At 33.7% G+C, this 18,788-nt stretch overlaps 1 protein-coding gene across 1 annotated transcript; it reads right to left on the bottom strand.

The window, feature by feature from the left end:
- Window position 1: 1 nt before the first annotated feature.
- Window positions 2-18,291, bottom strand: LOC113521366 (putative uncharacterized protein DDB_G0282133). The gene is made up of 2 exons (XM_052894385.1): window positions 18,153-18,291; window positions 2-4,313 (listed from the first exon to the last, which is right to left on the bottom strand). The coding sequence occupies exons 1-2, from the start codon at window positions 18,171-18,173 to the stop codon at window positions 1,035-1,037; spliced, it is 3,300 nt and encodes a 1,099-aa protein (XP_052750345.1). The 5' UTR covers window positions 18,174-18,291; the 3' UTR covers window positions 2-1,034.
- Between the last annotated feature and the right edge of the window lie 497 nt (window positions 18,292-18,788).

The following is an 18,788-nucleotide window of genomic DNA, read 5'->3' as shown; positions in this document are numbered from 1 at the left end:
TTTGCAACTATAACAATGTATTAACAATAATAAATTGTTTACTAAAAGTAAGGTTGGTAGATAAGTACTGTTACTGAGAATAGGTACACTCAACAACAAAAATGGGCCCGACTCTGAGGTGTCTTTCTTATAATTTCGCAAAATTACTGTTTTATTTACTGTCATATATAACTAGATTTATAATAATTTTAAATTAAATCTATTAAAAAATACAATTCATATTTGTCTTCACAGTAAAGATTACGTTGTGATATTCAAAAATAGATTTTTTGTAGAAACAGATTTAGAGACATGACTCAGAATCGATCCCGATATCAAATAATGACACTTATCACAAAATAACAATGTAATAAACAACCAACAATTAAATATTTACACCTTAATCGTACATTTAAGATTTGTAAATAACATAAAATAAGTATTCAGGTACCTTAAAACTATAATTATTATTTACAACACTATATTAACTTATATAAAACGCACAGAAAATTTTCAAAAACACAACCTATTAGTTAACTGTATATTTTGCAGTGACTGCAATTTTATTTCCTTGAAATTTTTTATAGGTAAATGCCATATTTTTATGTAACATCATAAGAATAAAGACTAGATAGAAATAACTCTCTCTCTTGAGGTCCTCGCAATATGTCTCCATCTACTTCAGTTCGCTATAGAAATATTTATTCCACCCCAATTTATTTATTCTTATGGTATTACATATACACTTACAATAATATATGTATTTGAAACAGCTATCCCAAGTATTTAGATGATAAAATTGTTGTTTTATAACAACAATTAAGTTATATTAAATGTAATAAAAAAAGATATATACCAGGGCCTCTAGACAAGTGGCAAGCGAATTCGTCGACGGAATCGACATCGCTAGCGAGTCCGTGAGTTGGAATGAGTCACCCGGCATTGCTATCTCATTCTATCTCACGGATTCGCTAGCGATGTCGATTCCATCGATGAATTCGCTTGCCACTTGTCTAGAGGCCCAGGTAAAGCATAGATTAATTTATCAAATAATATTATACATCTTCATCTTCATTATTTACAACATCGGCTTTTGCCTCTGCGATTGGAGTAGGTGGTCTTAACACAGTTGATACCTGAGTATCTTTATCCTCGATATCAGCTCCAGCCTCGAATAATGGTTCAGATTTCATAAACCGTGGATTTAATGGCTTGTTCACACGTCGCCTACGTGAATATTTGTCATATTTACCGCGCCCACGTCTATTTCTAGTCTGAGGAGGGGGCTTTAATAAAGGATATGGTTCGTTAATATCTGATTTAGGATATTTTCTCTGATACGAATGACGCCCCGTAACAAGTGCATTTGGATGCCTATGTCCTATTCTGTGGCCTGAATTAAATTCTTTTTTTGGCTTATCTTCAAAATTATTCATCTGATTGTCTTGAGCAGTTATATCTGATAACGTACTTGCTTCGCTGTCACTTGATATGTCATCTATTTGTTCTATAACAGCACCAATTGGATGAGTATTTGAGGAGTCTGCAATTGGAATAATACTTTCTTCTTCTTCTTGACTACGAGAATATTTCACACCTTGATAAGGAAATCGCCCAGAATTATAAATATCTAAATATGGGCTAGCAAATGCACCAAGACCATCATTTAATGCAGCATAATTTGGATTGTTATCATTTTTTAAAAGCAGTTGTTGTAATTGGGATATATCCAGTTTAAGTGGTACAGTTTTACTAAACTGATCTCTTAAAGATAACATTTGGGTATCATCTATAGCTGGTTTTCCTTTTAACATTTCTGCCACTAATTTTAAGTCGACATTGAATGGGTTAGCCACTTTAAAGCCATTAATTGTAGATAATAAACCACCGGCTTGCGAATCAAGTTCAGGTCCGTTAAGCTTGACAGTAGGTTGTTTGTTTAGAATTAATTTATTAAGTATACTTGTTGCTACATCTAATTGATGACTTCCAACGTTTTGATTTATTCTCATTGGCAAAGATGTAGGTATAACAGATTGTTCGAAATTATTATTATGAAGTCGTAATGTATCACCTTCAGTTAAACCTGAAGCGAATCTATAGGGAATATCATTCAATTTAAAAATATTTGAAACATCAGATGTAATTTGATTATTTAAAGGACGCTGTAAAGTTTGTTGTTGGATATTTGCAGAAGATTGAAGGTTTTGTTGAAAATTATTATTTGGTGAATTAAGTGAAGATGCTTCTAAATAACGTTTATTATCTGATACACTTCCCTGATTATATGTGGGTTCTTGCAATTGTTGCTGTTTAGCATAAAACGCATTAAGATCTAGTTGTTTATTCTCATTTGTTATAAGATCTTCTGGTTTAGTTTTAATATTGAAACCGTAAATTAAGTTTTTATCTTTGTAATATGCATCAGTGACAGATCTGTAGTATTGTTTTAAATTTTGCTCCAACTGATTATCTTTTCCGTAATTCATTAAATTCTGTCTGTTATTGTTATTATTATTTGCTACGGCCATTGCTTTTGATTGAGAATCTGAATTTGAAACTACGTTTGATACATCAATAGATACAATATTTTTTAAAGCTTTGTCATGATCAAATGGTTGCTTTGTTTTAGCATCTATATTATTTTCCTTTGAATTTGCATAGTAATAAGGCGAAGCAGTAATTAAATCAGTTTGAAAATTATTATACGCGTATAGATTTGGATTCTCCCCATATTTATTATTTTGTTTATCATTATATAGAGGCCCAGGTGTAACAGTACCTAATATATTATTGTTATTATAATTATTTTGTAAATTATTGCCGTACAATTGTTGCTGCTGTTGTTGTCTTTCATGAGCTTTTGCAGCTGCTTTTGCAAATTCCTGTGCATCTAAATTTTCAGACGCAGACTTGGATGTCTCATAGGTGTTAGGTTTACCTGTATCCATGTGGAAACTGAATTGACTTATAGCTGAACCTGGTGAAGGTTGCAAGGGAAATTGATACCTTCCATAATTTCCAGGTGTATAGCTATCAGGCGATTTTTTGTTAGAAAGCTTCCAGCCATAATCTCCATGAGAATAAATTGAAGTTTGGCCTGTTTCTTGTTCTGTATCCCTAGGACGAGCTCTTAAATTATTTAATTGATATTCTGGCGGTACAACGTTCAAAAACATTGTATTGGCTTCTGCCATATTACCATTACGATGCGTTTCACTATTAATATTTTCAGTTCTTTCAGAATTTGTTCTTGTCTCTTGTTGGTTGTTGTTATAAGGATAATTCTGGTATTGTGTCAATGACATATCTTGTAAAGACTTTGACAAAGTATTTGAGGCCGTATTTGAACTTTGCCAAGAATCGGGATTTAAATTAGAGTAAGACGATGAAGAAGGATTCGAAGTAGAATATGATTGTTCACTTTGATATTGCTGATGTATATTAATAGGATATTTGATTCCGGAGTTATCATAATTATAAGAATTACTGGCGACAGTTGAAACTCTGTTACTGTAATCAGGTGATCCACTTTGAATATCTGTCATTGGAGAAGAAATATAATGTTGGAAATTGGGAGGGCTAGAAAGATACATTGGCGATGAACTGGAAATGTATGTACTAGACTGTGTACCCACAAACTGATTATTTGGGACCGATGTTGATAATTGAGAATGAACAGGAGATGGTGAACTTTGGACACTATCTAAATATGAATTACCGCCGTACTGATAGGTATTTGTATTTTGATAATAAGGTTGATTATGAGATGTTTTGGGTTCAAGTTGCTGAATTTGATTGGATACTTGATTACTGTTATCATAATTAGGAGAAATCGTTGAATACTGATAAGATGGCTGCGGTGTTGCAGTGTACCCCGAATTTGGAACTGGAGTAGATTGCTGCTGTTGCTGATAGTACTGATTTTCCCTCATCTGTTGAAGAAATTCTTCAGGCGGTAACGAATACTGCATGGCTGCATACTGGTTACTAGCTGCAGTGCCGCTGTCTTGCATTTCAGTATTAACTTCGTGCATCTCACTATCTTGATTCTGGAATGGATTTTTTATATGATACACTTTTCTACTTCGGGCACGATCAGCTCTATTATATTCTTCATTCATTTCTTGATCCCCCATATTGTACTGTCCATTCAGCGAACTGATAGATTGGCTATTTGGATCTCTTTGCATGACATTAGTATTATAATTGGGAATAGTATCGATATGTCCATCATTGGAAGCCATGGCTTGGAGACGAAGTAAATCTTGTTCGCTATATCCATCTTGACAGCGGGCGTATCTGATGACTTGTATAATGACTAGTATCCGTATCTGAAAAAAAGAATGTACAATGAATATTCTAAAATCTTAAAAGTTTTGTTCACAATTGAAAATGAATTTCTAGATATATTAAATTTTATAAATATTTCTATTAACTCCAATCATTTACACAAACGTTGATAATCTTATTATAATGAAGATAAAAATAAAAATATAGAAAATAAAATGCAAGCGATAAGGCTACTTTGAATATGGGGAATAGATTAATTGGATACCGCATAACGTGTTTTTCTAGAATTTTATAACGTAAGTACTATACAAAGTTTCTCTTACCCCAAGTATGAAACTATCACGGATAATTCCTAAGGTAAAGATAAGAAAATGTCCGGTAGTGGTCCTATTATAAAAAATTTAATGCCTTTACAAAATAATTACGACAAAAACTTGCTGAGGCCATTATTTTTAAGAATTTAGGTCAGTATTTTTTATCTAATTGTGTTTTATTTCTTGTATATATTGTTTAAAAAATAATTATATAATATTTTCAAATATTTCTTTAAAAATTGACAGTTTTAAGATAGTGCTTATTAATTAACAAAATTATTGATGGAGAAATTATACAGTTATATCAATTAAGACATAAGACATAAATCAATGCCAGTTCTTAATACAAGCATCATTTAGGAAGGTGCTTTTCCATCAAATCCTATGACTCATCTATTTATCCTGTATCCAATTTATCAGAGGGAGACTTTGTGCAAAAGTCGTTTGCTTGGACACGTCTGTCCCATTCGTGAATTTACTGTGAAGCAATTATGTTTGCATGGCTGTGTTTCGATTTGAAGGGTGGGATATGGCAGTAAAATAGGCTACAAAGGAATAACACCGGAGTCCTTAGGAATGGCAACGCATGGGGGGCATCATGGGCGAAACTCTGTTATATCCATGGTACTGTTCATGTCTATAGGCGACGGTTGCCACTTTCCATCAGGTGGGCCGTCAGCTTGTTTGCCATTCTAAGTTGCATAAACAAAAGACTCTTTACGAACAAGTAACTCGTAGACTGCACGGTGAGCACTTGGAATGTGAAGCGACAGTGACATTTATGTGAGTGTTGCCAGTCGTGAAATGTACCGGTCATTGTAACATGGTAACTTTATAAAGTCAATGTAACATTTGAATAACCTGTTAAGTGATATAATATGAGATAATTTACAATAAATTTATTATATTAATGATATGAATATTTATTTGCCAAAACATTTTTACATGGATGATTGACTCTACTACACACTAGGCTTGCAAGCCAGTATCGTGAAATACAAAAATGCAATTTAGCCATGGTAGTATATTAAATGCTCGGTTGATATATAAATTTATATATATTGACATAAAAATTTAATATTAAAATAAATTGTTTATATTTTTTTTCTGGCAATGTTAATTTTTCTTTTTCTTCTTTTTTCTTTGTTATATAAATTTTTTTTTGTGTCAATTATTTAATTTTTTGTTAATTAACAAGTCTACACATAAAACGTCGTGTGCTATAAATTGTTGGTTCAATAAACTACTATATTAATATTAAAATAAGCCTTTTCTCTAACAATGCTTTCAAACCAAAACTGCCATGCAATCACAATTGTTTGGATAAACAAGAAAGAGACAAAGTTATCTGTGCAAATGATTTTTGCACAATATTTGCCTCAGTAAACTCACTAGCTTAGGCTTAAATTTCTTTTTACAGTGTATAAAAAATATGAAATATCTGAATACTTTCGAGATGCAGAAAAACATGAATGTAAGGAGGCAATGACATATGTGTCGCGAGCCGTGAAACCAAGCCATGTTTCGTGTTGTTAAGATTGATAGCTGCGTAATATCGCGATCTCTTACAAAGTTAGCGTTTTATTATCCAACCGGCTCATACACTCTCAGTTTTTTACTCATCCATATATATACATAAATTAAATAATAGGTACATATTAATTTTATGGCCGTTGCGAATTGATTAATAGACATGATGGCATAACTTATTCTCGATTTTACTAATTTTCCTATATTTTTTTCCGTTAACTACTTCCGTTTATGTGCCTTACACAAATGTTATACTCAAAAATATTTTATATTAAAAAAATGACAATTTTCTTAAGACAAAAAGTAAATAGAGTTCATTATTTGTTTTGTGAAAGTGCAAGAGAATGCACTTGTTAGGAAAAAAAACACATGGATTTTTTATGCAACTTAGAATGGTAAACAAGCTAACAACCCACCTGATGCAGTGGTAACCGTCGCCTATAGACATGAACAGTACCATCGACATAACAGAGTATACTGTTTCGCCCACGATACCCTCCATGCGTTGCCATTCTTGAGGACTACGGTGTTATTTCTCTGTACCCTGTAAATTTACTGCCATATCCCACCTTTCAAACTGAAACACAGCCATGCAAACACAACTGCTTCACGGTAGAAGCATGAATAGGATAAAGCTGCCCAAGCAAACAACTTTTGTTTATATTCTCCCTCTGGTAGTCTTATTATTTATTTATTTCTTACTGCATTTCATAATGTCATTGTCAGATATTGAAACATCTCTAAATATGGGCACTGTGGCGCACAGCAAGTAGGAGAGTGGAGGATAACCTTTTTTTACTTTAGGAATAATTAATAACTTTATTACAATATTATTAAATTGTTGAAATTATTTCACAATAGGAATGTATTTTCTGTGTTATTATTATTCATTATTTAAGTATTGATATATATTGATTCATAGTAAAAATATTTATTATTAGTACTATCCATAATAACTTAAAGTCCATTTATAAAGAATTTAATGATAAAATTACAGCAGCGTCGGTTTTAGCATTGTCTTAAATTATTATTAATTTATAATTAATTATTTGTTTTATAGATAAGAAGATAAATTCTGTTTGCCATTCAAATATTCTTTAGTAGTATAGTAAAATTTATTGATTAATAACTTTTTAATGTCTTTTTTTTACAAAAATATTATAATTTTTTTCATTAAGTCACTGTTTGAATAAAAATTTAAGGCATCAAATTGTTGTTTATATTTGTCACATTATCTATAATTTATATTTTAAATTAATAATATAATGTTTAAATATATATAAACCTCCCTGAAAGTAATTCTGGCAGCAGCTATATCCGTATTTAGACGTCATATTTTTACAAAATTTAGAAGTACATCTCTACATGTTTGATTACAAAATTCACTGAATAGATAATAACTATTCCATAATTTCTTAGTAAATACATAACAATTATAATTATTTACGTGACAGTTGTTAAAAGATAGTTGTCATGAATAAACAAACAATAAATAGACGAGCTTTCGATTCGTGAGATGCATACGTAAATAGGATCACGCCGGGGTGAAAGGTCAAGACGACGTTGGTTCGGCTCTATCTACGTCAACTCTTGTCCTCAAATTGGCTTCAAACAGTTTCTCTATTCTAATTTATGCCATATGAAAATCCAATGATTCGTTCTATGAAATATTATATAAATATAAATAGTATAAATGTATATAAATATTTATATATAATATAGTTTTTTTTTAAACACAGTAGACAAAAGAACATGCGGCTTAACTGTAAGTTATTACCGTAGCCTATGAACGCCTGCAATAACCTGCCTTGCCTGTAAAAACCTCTTTATCCCTTTTTTGAAGAACCCCATACTGTAATCTTTACATTCTATACTTATATCTTCTATCGCCGCCCATGTGCACACCATTATGTATTTTATATTAAACTACAAGCGTCGCGTAAACTAATTCCTTTAAACGCAAAAGACATTATACTCCCATATTTTTTTGTACCATTGAGTTGGCAAAGAAGCATACAGCGCACCTGATGATCAGCATTTACCGTAGCCTATAAACGCCTGCAACACCAAGGGCATTACTTGCACGTTGCCGACCCTAAAAAATACCTCTTTATCCTTTTTTTTGAAAAATCTTATGTTGGAATCATAAAGATTATTCTGTAGTTATATTTTTTAATTATTACTTGATTACCCTGACAATTTCCAACAAACGTTAGGAGCATACTTTCCGTATTACATTGTTGCATAGACGTAAAATAACCCCGGCTTACCTCATAAAATAACAGTATGCGCTTCCGAAAGCTGATAACATGCAATAAGCGTCTATACCGGAGATAAACGTAATAATATACGGCTCAATGCAAGGCCAGAGGTCGGCATGACACGGACCCAGTGGGATGCGCACAGTTTCTCTGCCCTTTAGACACGTTTCTCTGAGGCATGACGACAGTGAAAGTCCTTGCTTCCGACCCCACTATCGCTTTTAACTACCTGATCGGCAACTATTTGATGCACGTGGGAACATTGAAAGGGAAACAGTGAATAATCATTGGGAAACAAGTTTAGGTAGAACGTCACGATTCTCTTGCTGTGAGAAATGGCTGTAGCGGCATATTATTTTGTTATGCCATTAATTTATTTATAAATAAAAATGTTTTGTTCGAGATAACTTTTTTCGAAATTACTTTCGTATAGTCGTTTTACTAGCTGATATCTATGCCCAACCGTGGGTTATTAATGTGTTTTTGGCACATTGCTCTGATATATTTTTGTTTTCTCAAGTAAACAAAATAAGTAATATGAATGACGTAATATGAATGAATCACCAGAGGGAGACTTTGTACAAAAGTCGATTGCTTGGGTACCTCTGTCCCATTCGTGTTTTAACCGTGAATTAATCATATGAGAGAGGGAGACTTTGTACAAAAGTCGATTGCTTGGGTACCTCTGTCCCATTCGTGTTTTAACCGTGAAGCAGTTGTGTTTGCATGGCTGTGTTTCGATTTGAAGGGTGGGATATGGCGTGAATTTACTGGGTACAGAGGAATAACACCTGAGTCCTCAGGAATGGCAACGCATGGGGGGTATCATGGGCGAAACAGTATAGTCTGTTATGTCCATGGTACTGCTCATGTCTATAGGCGACCACAGTTAGTCCATCAGGTGGGCCGTCAGCTTGTTTGCCATTTTAAGTTGTATAAAAAATAAATAATAGATATCATCATCAGTGTCCGTCCCGTCCGTTATTATCGGTCCACTGCTGGACATAAGCCTCCCCCACAGACTGCCATAAAGAAAGGTCCTGAGCCACCTGTATCCACTGACTCCCTGCAATGCACTTCAGGTCGTCACTTCGTCTAGTGGGGGTCGTCCTACACTGCGTATTTTTTGGTAATATAACAATTAATCTTTCTACTTCTCACTTTTCGTATATAAATGCTACCCTATTAAATACTAATTCTACTAAAGAATGGTTTACGTTGATTAACATACTGTATACATTTTAAACTTTAGCGTTGTTTACACATATTTTAAATGTGTCCTGTCCTGAACAGGACATAGTACAATCCACGTCGAAACGTTGGCAATAAAGAAGCAGGTATGTAGGTTTTTTTTTGTTTACTTGCAAATTTTTCATCGCTTTAACTCCCATAAATAAGTATCGAATTATCATAAGTCATTTTAGTAAGTTAATTTTGTTGAAATCGATAACTATAACTAATGAAGAAATTATAAAATATATCAAAGCAAATACGCATGTGGGTTAAGTATTATTTATATTTATAGTTTTAGGGCTTTCGTATGCCGGTTACATCACAATTAGATTTACGACTCCGTCCCATAAGTGGGACGCGTCTGTGGCAAACGGAAGAGATGTCACGTAAGTAACCCACCTACCTTGAGACCGTTGACAAAGCAAGTTTTAAGTAATAAAGTTTAGGAAGAAGCATTATTGAGAAATTAAGATTAGATGTAATTTATGATCGACTTCGAAAAAGAGGTTCTTGTTAGCCTATATTTTCTAGTGAATGTTATTTTACCTTTTTAAGTTATAATAAACATTTATAACAGGTATTAAATAATATGCTTATTTCTATATATTTTTTTCTTTTCTCTTCTAGCCAAAGATTGTCTGGAAGAAATTGCTTTAGCGATAATAATAATAATAAATAAATAAATTCTTTAATCAAGGCAACCAGGGCCCACAAAATTTTAACAATCTTAGTTTGTACCAGATATAAATTATTAAATTAAATTTTGACACTTATAAATAAATAATATTAACTTAACCTACTTTTTTTTTGTTTATAATATAATAAGAAAAGACCGCCTTTTGTACTTCATAGATGTAATATATATTTATCTTTGTATTATCCTTTAAGTGGTACAATAAAGAGTAAATAAATACATTCAGATACTGCTATTCACAACAATAAGAACGAAATATTAAAAATAACTGGATTCTTAAACACTACCTCGTATGCATGAATTTCAAAAATAGAAAAACCAATAAAATATATATATTCATTATTGCACTAATAACATACAGTAACAACAATAAGTTAATAACAATGTTAGCAAAGGCGAACTTATCTCTAAACGACGAATCAAGATAAAACATACATAAAATTATAAGTTAGATCTTCAGAAACACAACTGTGAAAATCAAATCCAATTTAGTACAGTAGTTTTTGCGTAATATCGAACCAAACATATGCATATACAGACAGAATTTCTAAAAACCATTGTTTTGATATCTATTGGTCTTATTAGTTTTATAAAGACTTCCTATGCCACTGTTTTGTTAACTGGAAGAAATCTCTTTTAGAGATAAGTTCACCTTTGCTCACATTATTTCTATTATTTGTAACTACAACTGTATTTCACTCAATTACATTGCACTTAATAAACTAAATAAAATAATTTCTCTTAAGTATTTCCACGTACTGACATTTTTAAGTTACAATTTTTTATATTAGTAAGTTTTAAGCGCTTTACTTGGTAAGGTTTTCCCTCTATAATAAGGATATGATACGACCAATTGAATATTGTTCATTAATCACTGAACAACCGTGAAACTCGAATCAAACGATGTCCAAGTAATTACCCAGTGGATGCTATAATACTGTAATAAAAGATCACAAACGTTAACAAGCCATGACAAAATGGCGTAATGCAAGTGTCAATGACAGGCTATAAATTACTGATTTATTAGTCACGTATAGGTATCTATTCTACACATATATGTAGGTGTATATATACATATATTTATATGTATTTATTTATTTATACTTTATTGTACACACTTATTGTACATATATTAATATGATAGAGGTGATCAAATGTACATAGATAGAATAGAATTAGAAAATCATTTATTCAAATAAAACATTGAAGCACTTTTGAATAGTCATTACTTTTTTTTAATCTACCGCTCGTTCGGAAAGGAAGAACACGTATATGCATTTTTATTTAAGTGTGTGAATACAAACCACCAATTAGTTTCAATTAAATACTCAAAAAGAAAAAATATTGAATACAAACCAACTGGTTAATTAATAAGGTCATCCTTTCACTATGTGGGCCATCACTGTCGTAAGAGGACGGCCCACCACGCCGCCACAAGTAAGAGAACTACTCAAAACACTTGATTGATCTGGTTATAGTATTCACATTTTACATAAGAATGACAACAAAAACCGCATCACTATCAATCAATTAAATCAAGAAAGCAATGAGAAAATAAAATCATAACGTTGTATGCTAATAAACTAATTATTTACTTGATATGTTGTCATCTATGAATTCGTCTATCCTGTAATAGGCTTTCTTACATAAAAATTGTTTAATATAAGATTTGAACCTCTCTGTCATTTAATGCAGATTCTGGCAGTTTATTATAAAATCTTATGCAATTACCATAGAATGATTTACTGATTTTGTGCAGACGGCATTTAGGTAAAATAAGCTTATTTATATTGAAGTTTCTACTTGTACAGTCTTTGAGTTTTTTAAAACTCTCTAAGTTCTTCCGTATAACATAGAGAGTTTTTTAAACAACTCTAAAATGACAAACAAGCTATGATATTTAGCGTGGTTCCACCTGAATAAGGTCACCCTTTACTGTGGGTGTCGTAAGAGGCGACTAAGAGAATTCATTGATTGATGGATGGACAACAGCATCCCTCTTAAAACATTACCAAAGCTTATAACTATTGACATAGAAGCATATATACAACATGGACATAACAGAGTATATCGTTTTGAGTTATTGGCTGATACACATGAGCAGTACCATGGACATAACAGAGTATACCGTTTCGAGTTAATGGCTGATATGGTATATATATATTATCTGGCAAATTTAATAAACGATCTTAATTAAATTGTATTTTTATCTTATACTGTCATTTAAAAAATAAAACAAAGAATAACTATCTAATATAATAAAATTTGATGCTATTTGTCTATATATCTGTATGTTTATTCCAACATCACGCAATAATACTGCATTGCTACGTTTTAACCGATCAGTAAATAATTCAAGTTCACGCGGACAAACAAGCAAGTAAAAACAAGTAAACAATAATAAAATAACAGATTAGAAAAGCACTATTTAAATTTATGTTCGACAAAGTAACAAGGAGTTAAAGGATACTAGCTGTTGATTAAAAAAAAAGTATAGGAAAGAGGTAATAATACTAACACCGCACTAACTGGTAGTTAGGTTAATGGATTCCATAGAAAGCCATCACCATAAGCAGCAAGCAGTAATTCAGAGGTCAGCATGTAGACGTGAAGCCATAGACAACTACCACTCCTTCAAACACCTGCTTTAATTGGGTAAAATCTTGTGAGAAAGTGACAATAGTGAATAAACTACACTATGGTGTAATAAATTTTCGATGCACACTCAAAGTGTCTTTTCGCCTAAGCAAATATAATAAATATTATACTAGTACCTAGTAGTATGTAGTTGGGGGGAAAGGGATTGTCAGTAATGGAGACTAAGAATCCCATTGCTAGCAATATACCCAACCAGGTTGACCTCCTCGCGGTTCCCCCTGGAAACTATCATGGTTAATTCCTGATGAATTTGTCATGATGGGCTAACTGGCCTGTTTTCATTCTCATCTATCACCTTTCACTGGTGCTCCGCCAGCGTATCCCGTTAGCGCAGGCGGGGTTACCATACCATTTTCACCCATCAAAAAAAAAGTAGTATGTAGTTATAATATAGGTATTTTTTATATTACTCAAATGGCAAACAAGCATACAGGCTGTCTGATGGTAAACAGTTACCATACCAACAGCAAGGATAACATGCGCGCGTTGCTGACAATTAAAAAACCTTAATACGTCCTTTTTCAAATAAAATCGTTTTTTTTTTATACATACAACTTAGAATGGCAAACAAGCTGACGACTCACTTGATAGAAAGTGGTAACCGTCGCCTATAGAGGGGAAAGGGATTGTTGGCAATGGAGTTCGACATTGCTAGCAATATGCCCTATCAGGTCGACCTCCACGTGGTTCCCCCTGGAAATCATCGTGAACAATTCTTGTTGAATTCGTCACGATGGGCTAACTGACCTGCTTCATCCTCATCTATCATCCATCACTGGTGCCCCGCCGGTGTATAGCAATAGCGCGGGTGGGGTTACCATTCCATTATCACCCATTAAAAAAAAAAATCCGTCGCCTAAAGACATGAGCAGTACCATGGACATAACAGAGTATACTGTTTCGCCCATGATACCCCCCATGCGTTGCTATTCCTGAGGCCTCAGGTGTTATTCCTCTGTACCCAGTAAATTCACGCCATATCCCACCCTTCAAACCGAAACATAGCCATGCAAACACAACTGCTTCATGGTTAAAACACGAATGGGACAGAGGTACCCAAGCAATCGACTTTTGTACAAAGTCTCCCTCTCTCATATAATTATTATTAATTAAATTATTGTACATTATGTTTAGAAACTTTATATATACAATAATTAACTATGAGTTAAGAAGAAGAATAGAACAGAAGAATGGATATCATCTTTATTCAAATAGACTTTTTTACAAGCTCTTTTAAATCGTAATTGTTTTACAATTCAACTGTGCTGATAGATTCAGAATGTTATCTACTGAGAAGAACCATTCTTTTTGTTAACTCCTATTTTTGTTGCTTTGTGTACAACGCCTTGTATCTATATTGTTGCTACTTGTGAAAACCTATTAGTGGCTTATTTTGTGATCCTAAACTGTATCTTTTTGCTCAAGTGTAGCCCTGGTTTTCCTATGAATAAATAAATAAATGATATGATGATTTATTCCCACGCATCTCAGTTTAAGAAAGGCAATTTTAAACCCAATTAATAATAAATATGAAAGAAACTATTTCAAACTAAATTCCGATCTCGATTCGTAATGCAGTTTTCACTTTTGTCTGGAGTAATTAACTGCATCGTAAATTTATGTACGCACATACAATATACGTGGTCGGTCGTCATAATTAAGTATTTTTACACTACAATACTTTACTCTCGTCGTGATAAAATCATTTTATAACAACAGCTAAAGAAGGCGGCTGTCTCATCTCCTGGCACGTTGAATTCTAATCGTATCGTACCGTGCCAGCTGTTAACTGTCCACTGCTAATATAATAATAATAATTGTTCAGCTCTTGCCAACACTGAGTACTTGCACAGACACAACCAGGTAGCCAAAATACTCCATCAAGAGCTAGCTCTGAAGTACGGCCTCGCGAATGAGAGGTTGCCGTACTATAAGTACGATAAAACAGCGTAAGGCTCTACTTCCTTCATCACGGACAGGACCGTTCTTGCGAACAAACCTGATATCGTGGTGATGGATCTCTCGAGGGTGTTTTTGGTGGATGTCACCATACCGCATGACGAGAACCTCGTGAAAGCCGAAACCGAGAAGAAGAGAAAATATCTCGACCTGGCTCACGAGGTTGTGGGGGGTGACATCTACCGAAATCATCCCAATCGTTATGTCGGTGAACGGTCTTATCCCAACCAGTCTGCAACAACATCTCAGACGGTTGGGATTCCGAGGCGGCTCACTCCCGGGAAAGATGCAGAAAGCGGTGCTCTTAGATTCTGCCCGCATTGTACGCCGGTTTCTCTCCCTGGGGCCCTGAACCCCGGCCGACTGTGCTTCTGCCGGGGGTTAGTTGCCATCTCCTCTCCTTAAGAGGGGAGATGAGAATTTTAGTGAAATTTAAAAAATAATAATAATATACTTTATTATCCAGACTACAATGCGGTCCAATTTTGTTAGTAACAATTTTCTTACAAACTATGTTAGTAAAAAAAAAATAAGCTTTTCCCATAAGAGGTATTTTGCCAGTAGATGTCACACTTAGCAGCTGAGTCGGCAACCGCATTTAGATTTTTGATGATTGTTTTGAGAAGGACTCTGCTGTCCATCCCTCAACTATTAAGTTCCATCCATTGGATTTTGCCAATAGTTTGCAGTCTTGGCAGGCATGTTGGCAACTGCAAATAGGGTTTTGGTGATGTTTCCAGAGGGATCCTGCTGTCCCTCAACTTAATAGTCCCTCAACTATTAAGTTCCCTTAGTCGCCTCTTACGACACCTATGGGAAAATAAGTGACTTATTCTTTGCTGGGACTAGACGTCGGTTAATTATACGACTTGTAATTAAAAGTATTATATTTTTTACTACAATATAAATATCCGCCATTTGTTATTTTTCCTTTTATTTGTTTCCTTTGTTTGTTCACTCCAACAAACAAACAGCGGAAATAGGAAAAAAAATTTAATCATATCATATCTAGTTATATTTATTAGTAGTAATAATTATGTTTTTCTTTTTCATTTTATTGTATTATTTTCAACCGACTTTAAAAAAGGAGGAAATTTTCTATTCGATAGAATTTTTTGATGATTGTTACCTCATAACTCCATCAGTTATATACAAATTTGGAATAATATTTTCTTATCAGAAAGGATATACTTTCAGTCCTGTCCTATAGAAATTTTATCAATATCGGTTCAGTAATTTAGTTTTTAAATCAAAATAATTAGTTTTTTTTTCTTAATCAAAATTCTTTGAATTATTATTACCTATGGTTTATATAACTTCTATGAGACCAATGTGATATATCTTTTCAGAGAAGAGAAGAATTTTCTTAAGTTTACAACTGATATAAATATGAGGCAACAAACATAAAAAAATAGGACCGAATTAAGACCTTACTCCTTTTGAAAGTCGATTGAAAATAGAGTAATTAACTATCCTCCTAATAGGCCTCCCCCATAGACTGCCATATGGAACGGTCCTGAGCCACTTGCATCCATCTAGTGAGGGGTCGTCGTACACTACGTTTACTCATACGGGCTTGCCATTCAATTAATCCCGTTTTCGCAGCCATATTACTATCATTGCATTAGAACAATATGATAGTTTTTGAAACTATGGAAATATACTAAATTAGATTATTATGTATAACTAATTTGAATATCAAAATAATGTGTGTGAAATATACATAACTTATTTCAGCCATAACACTGGAACGATGTGACACACATTTTAATAGATTACTAAACCGCAGAAACCGATACGCTAACTCATAAAAATTCTTTTGATTTGACCACTGATCGTTGTGTAAGCTGGTGACATAGAGTCTAACACAGTCAACGAGCTACGTAATCGTACAAGTTACGCCCACGACGTCATCCGTATGGTAGTCGAAAATAATTGACATATTATGATAATGTTACTAACGCCATCTATGGGATCTTCTCGTAAACACACCAATCAATCGATAAAAACAATACTCGTATCTCGCTCTGCCGGTTATGGTAAAATAAACTGAGTATGGAATTTCATTGAAGTGCAGTATATTGCTTGCTGCTGATAATATAGTTTTCTGGGGGAAAGGGATTGTTAGTAATGGAGACTGAGAATCCTATTGCTAGCAATATATCCAACCAGATCGACCTCCTCGCGGTTCCCCCTGGAAACTATTATGATTAATTCCTGATGAACTTTCATCATGATGGGCTAACTGGACTGTTTTCATTCTCATCTATCATCGTTCACTGGTGCTCCGCCAGCGTATTCCGTTAGCGCAGGCGGGGTTAACATACCATTTTCGCCCATCAAAAAAAAATATATATATATAGTTTTCTAAAACTGAAAGAATTTTTCGATTGAGTCGTTTCGATTCGATTTTGATTCCATAGCATCGATTGAGTAGTTTTCGTGTTTATCCGTTGCAAATAAACAAACAATCATATATTTCCTCTTTGCGAGTATAATATTAATATAGACTTATATGTAAATAATAATATTGTGTAAGTTAACATACTTTCATATTAATTTAAATTAAATACTATCCGAAGAACTCCCGCTGAAATTCAGCGCTGTAGCTCTTCGGCTGCAGCATAACGCTGAGCGGAAATCATTTCGGCAAACATTGCCTTCAACTCCTATACATGTTATTTTACTTTGTATGAATTTTTGTTGTAAGTGTATTAATGTTTGCTGATTAAGCTGCTATTTATTTATTTACTAACGGCCTGTCCCGGCTTCGCACGGTAGGACATTTTTACAACATTTTAAAAAGTGGTTATTGTGACATAACAATAATAGTTGGACATATAGTATCGCGAAATTTTTCGTAGTTATTGATATTTTCTTCAATATTGTAGTACATACTTTAGTTCTATCACCAATAGTTTCCGCAGCGCACGCGACCAAAGATATTTTATAGCATTTTTTTACACATTGAGTTACGTTACTAAAGTTTTAGTATGGATCCCTAATCTTTTCTAGCAATAAATACAGCCTATCTTACTAAGGGTGAATGTAGCTTTCTAATGGCGAAAGAATTTTTGAAAACGGCAAAATAGTTTTTGAGTTTATTCATTACAAACATACATACACACCAAAATACAAATCTTGCCTCTTATAAAGAGGAAAGATTTGTATTTTGGTAAAGATTTGTATATAAGTATAAATATAGATACATTCCCGGTATATTAAACTCACCGTTTGCAGTACGATATTCATTGTAACAGTTCTGTAAATTTTACTCAGCACCAACACTTTTCACACATAATTTTCACTCACGTCACTATCCGAACTTGTATGCACTTTGCGAGTAGCGATGGGGTGGTTCACGCAGCCGAGCTGGAGTGAAGTTCAAGGCTAGTCTGAGCCAGGCTTATATAGGGGGTAGCAGAGCGTGGCGCGACTGCACTTGTGTGGGTGTGCAGTAGATGCAACTAGACGGGTGGACGGTGCACGGGCTGCACACTCGCGCAACGGTGCATACGCTTCTCAAAGTGTTTGCGATGTTGACAGCCGGTTTGTAATATTTATTAATCATTACACTCAACCATTGCCAATCCGCCTGCCAAACATGGCAACTGCTGGAAAAACTCCCGAAGGGAGTGGCTTATGTTCAACAGTGGACGATGATAACGCTCAATCATATTTTAGGGAACTCAATAACCCGACCCACCACGCCACCACCTATCTGGACATTTTAGTGAGCATGACTTATTCAAGGCCCCCAACCACGTCATAGCCAAATTAAAACAATTTTATACTTCATACTACATAACAGTTTGCAGTATTCACACATTATACAATAAAAGGCTTAATTTAATTAATAATAAAATT

The sequence above is a fragment of the Galleria mellonella genome, unplaced genomic scaffold (genome assembly GCF_026898425.1).
Source record: "Galleria mellonella isolate WM207_F2 unplaced genomic scaffold, CSIRO_AGI_GalMel_v1 utg21, whole genome shotgun sequence".
Lineage (NCBI taxonomy): Eukaryota > Metazoa > Arthropoda > Insecta > Lepidoptera > Pyralidae > Galleria > Galleria mellonella.
Note: the sequence above shows the minus strand (reverse complement) of the source record. Positions and strands in the feature narration are given on the sequence as shown.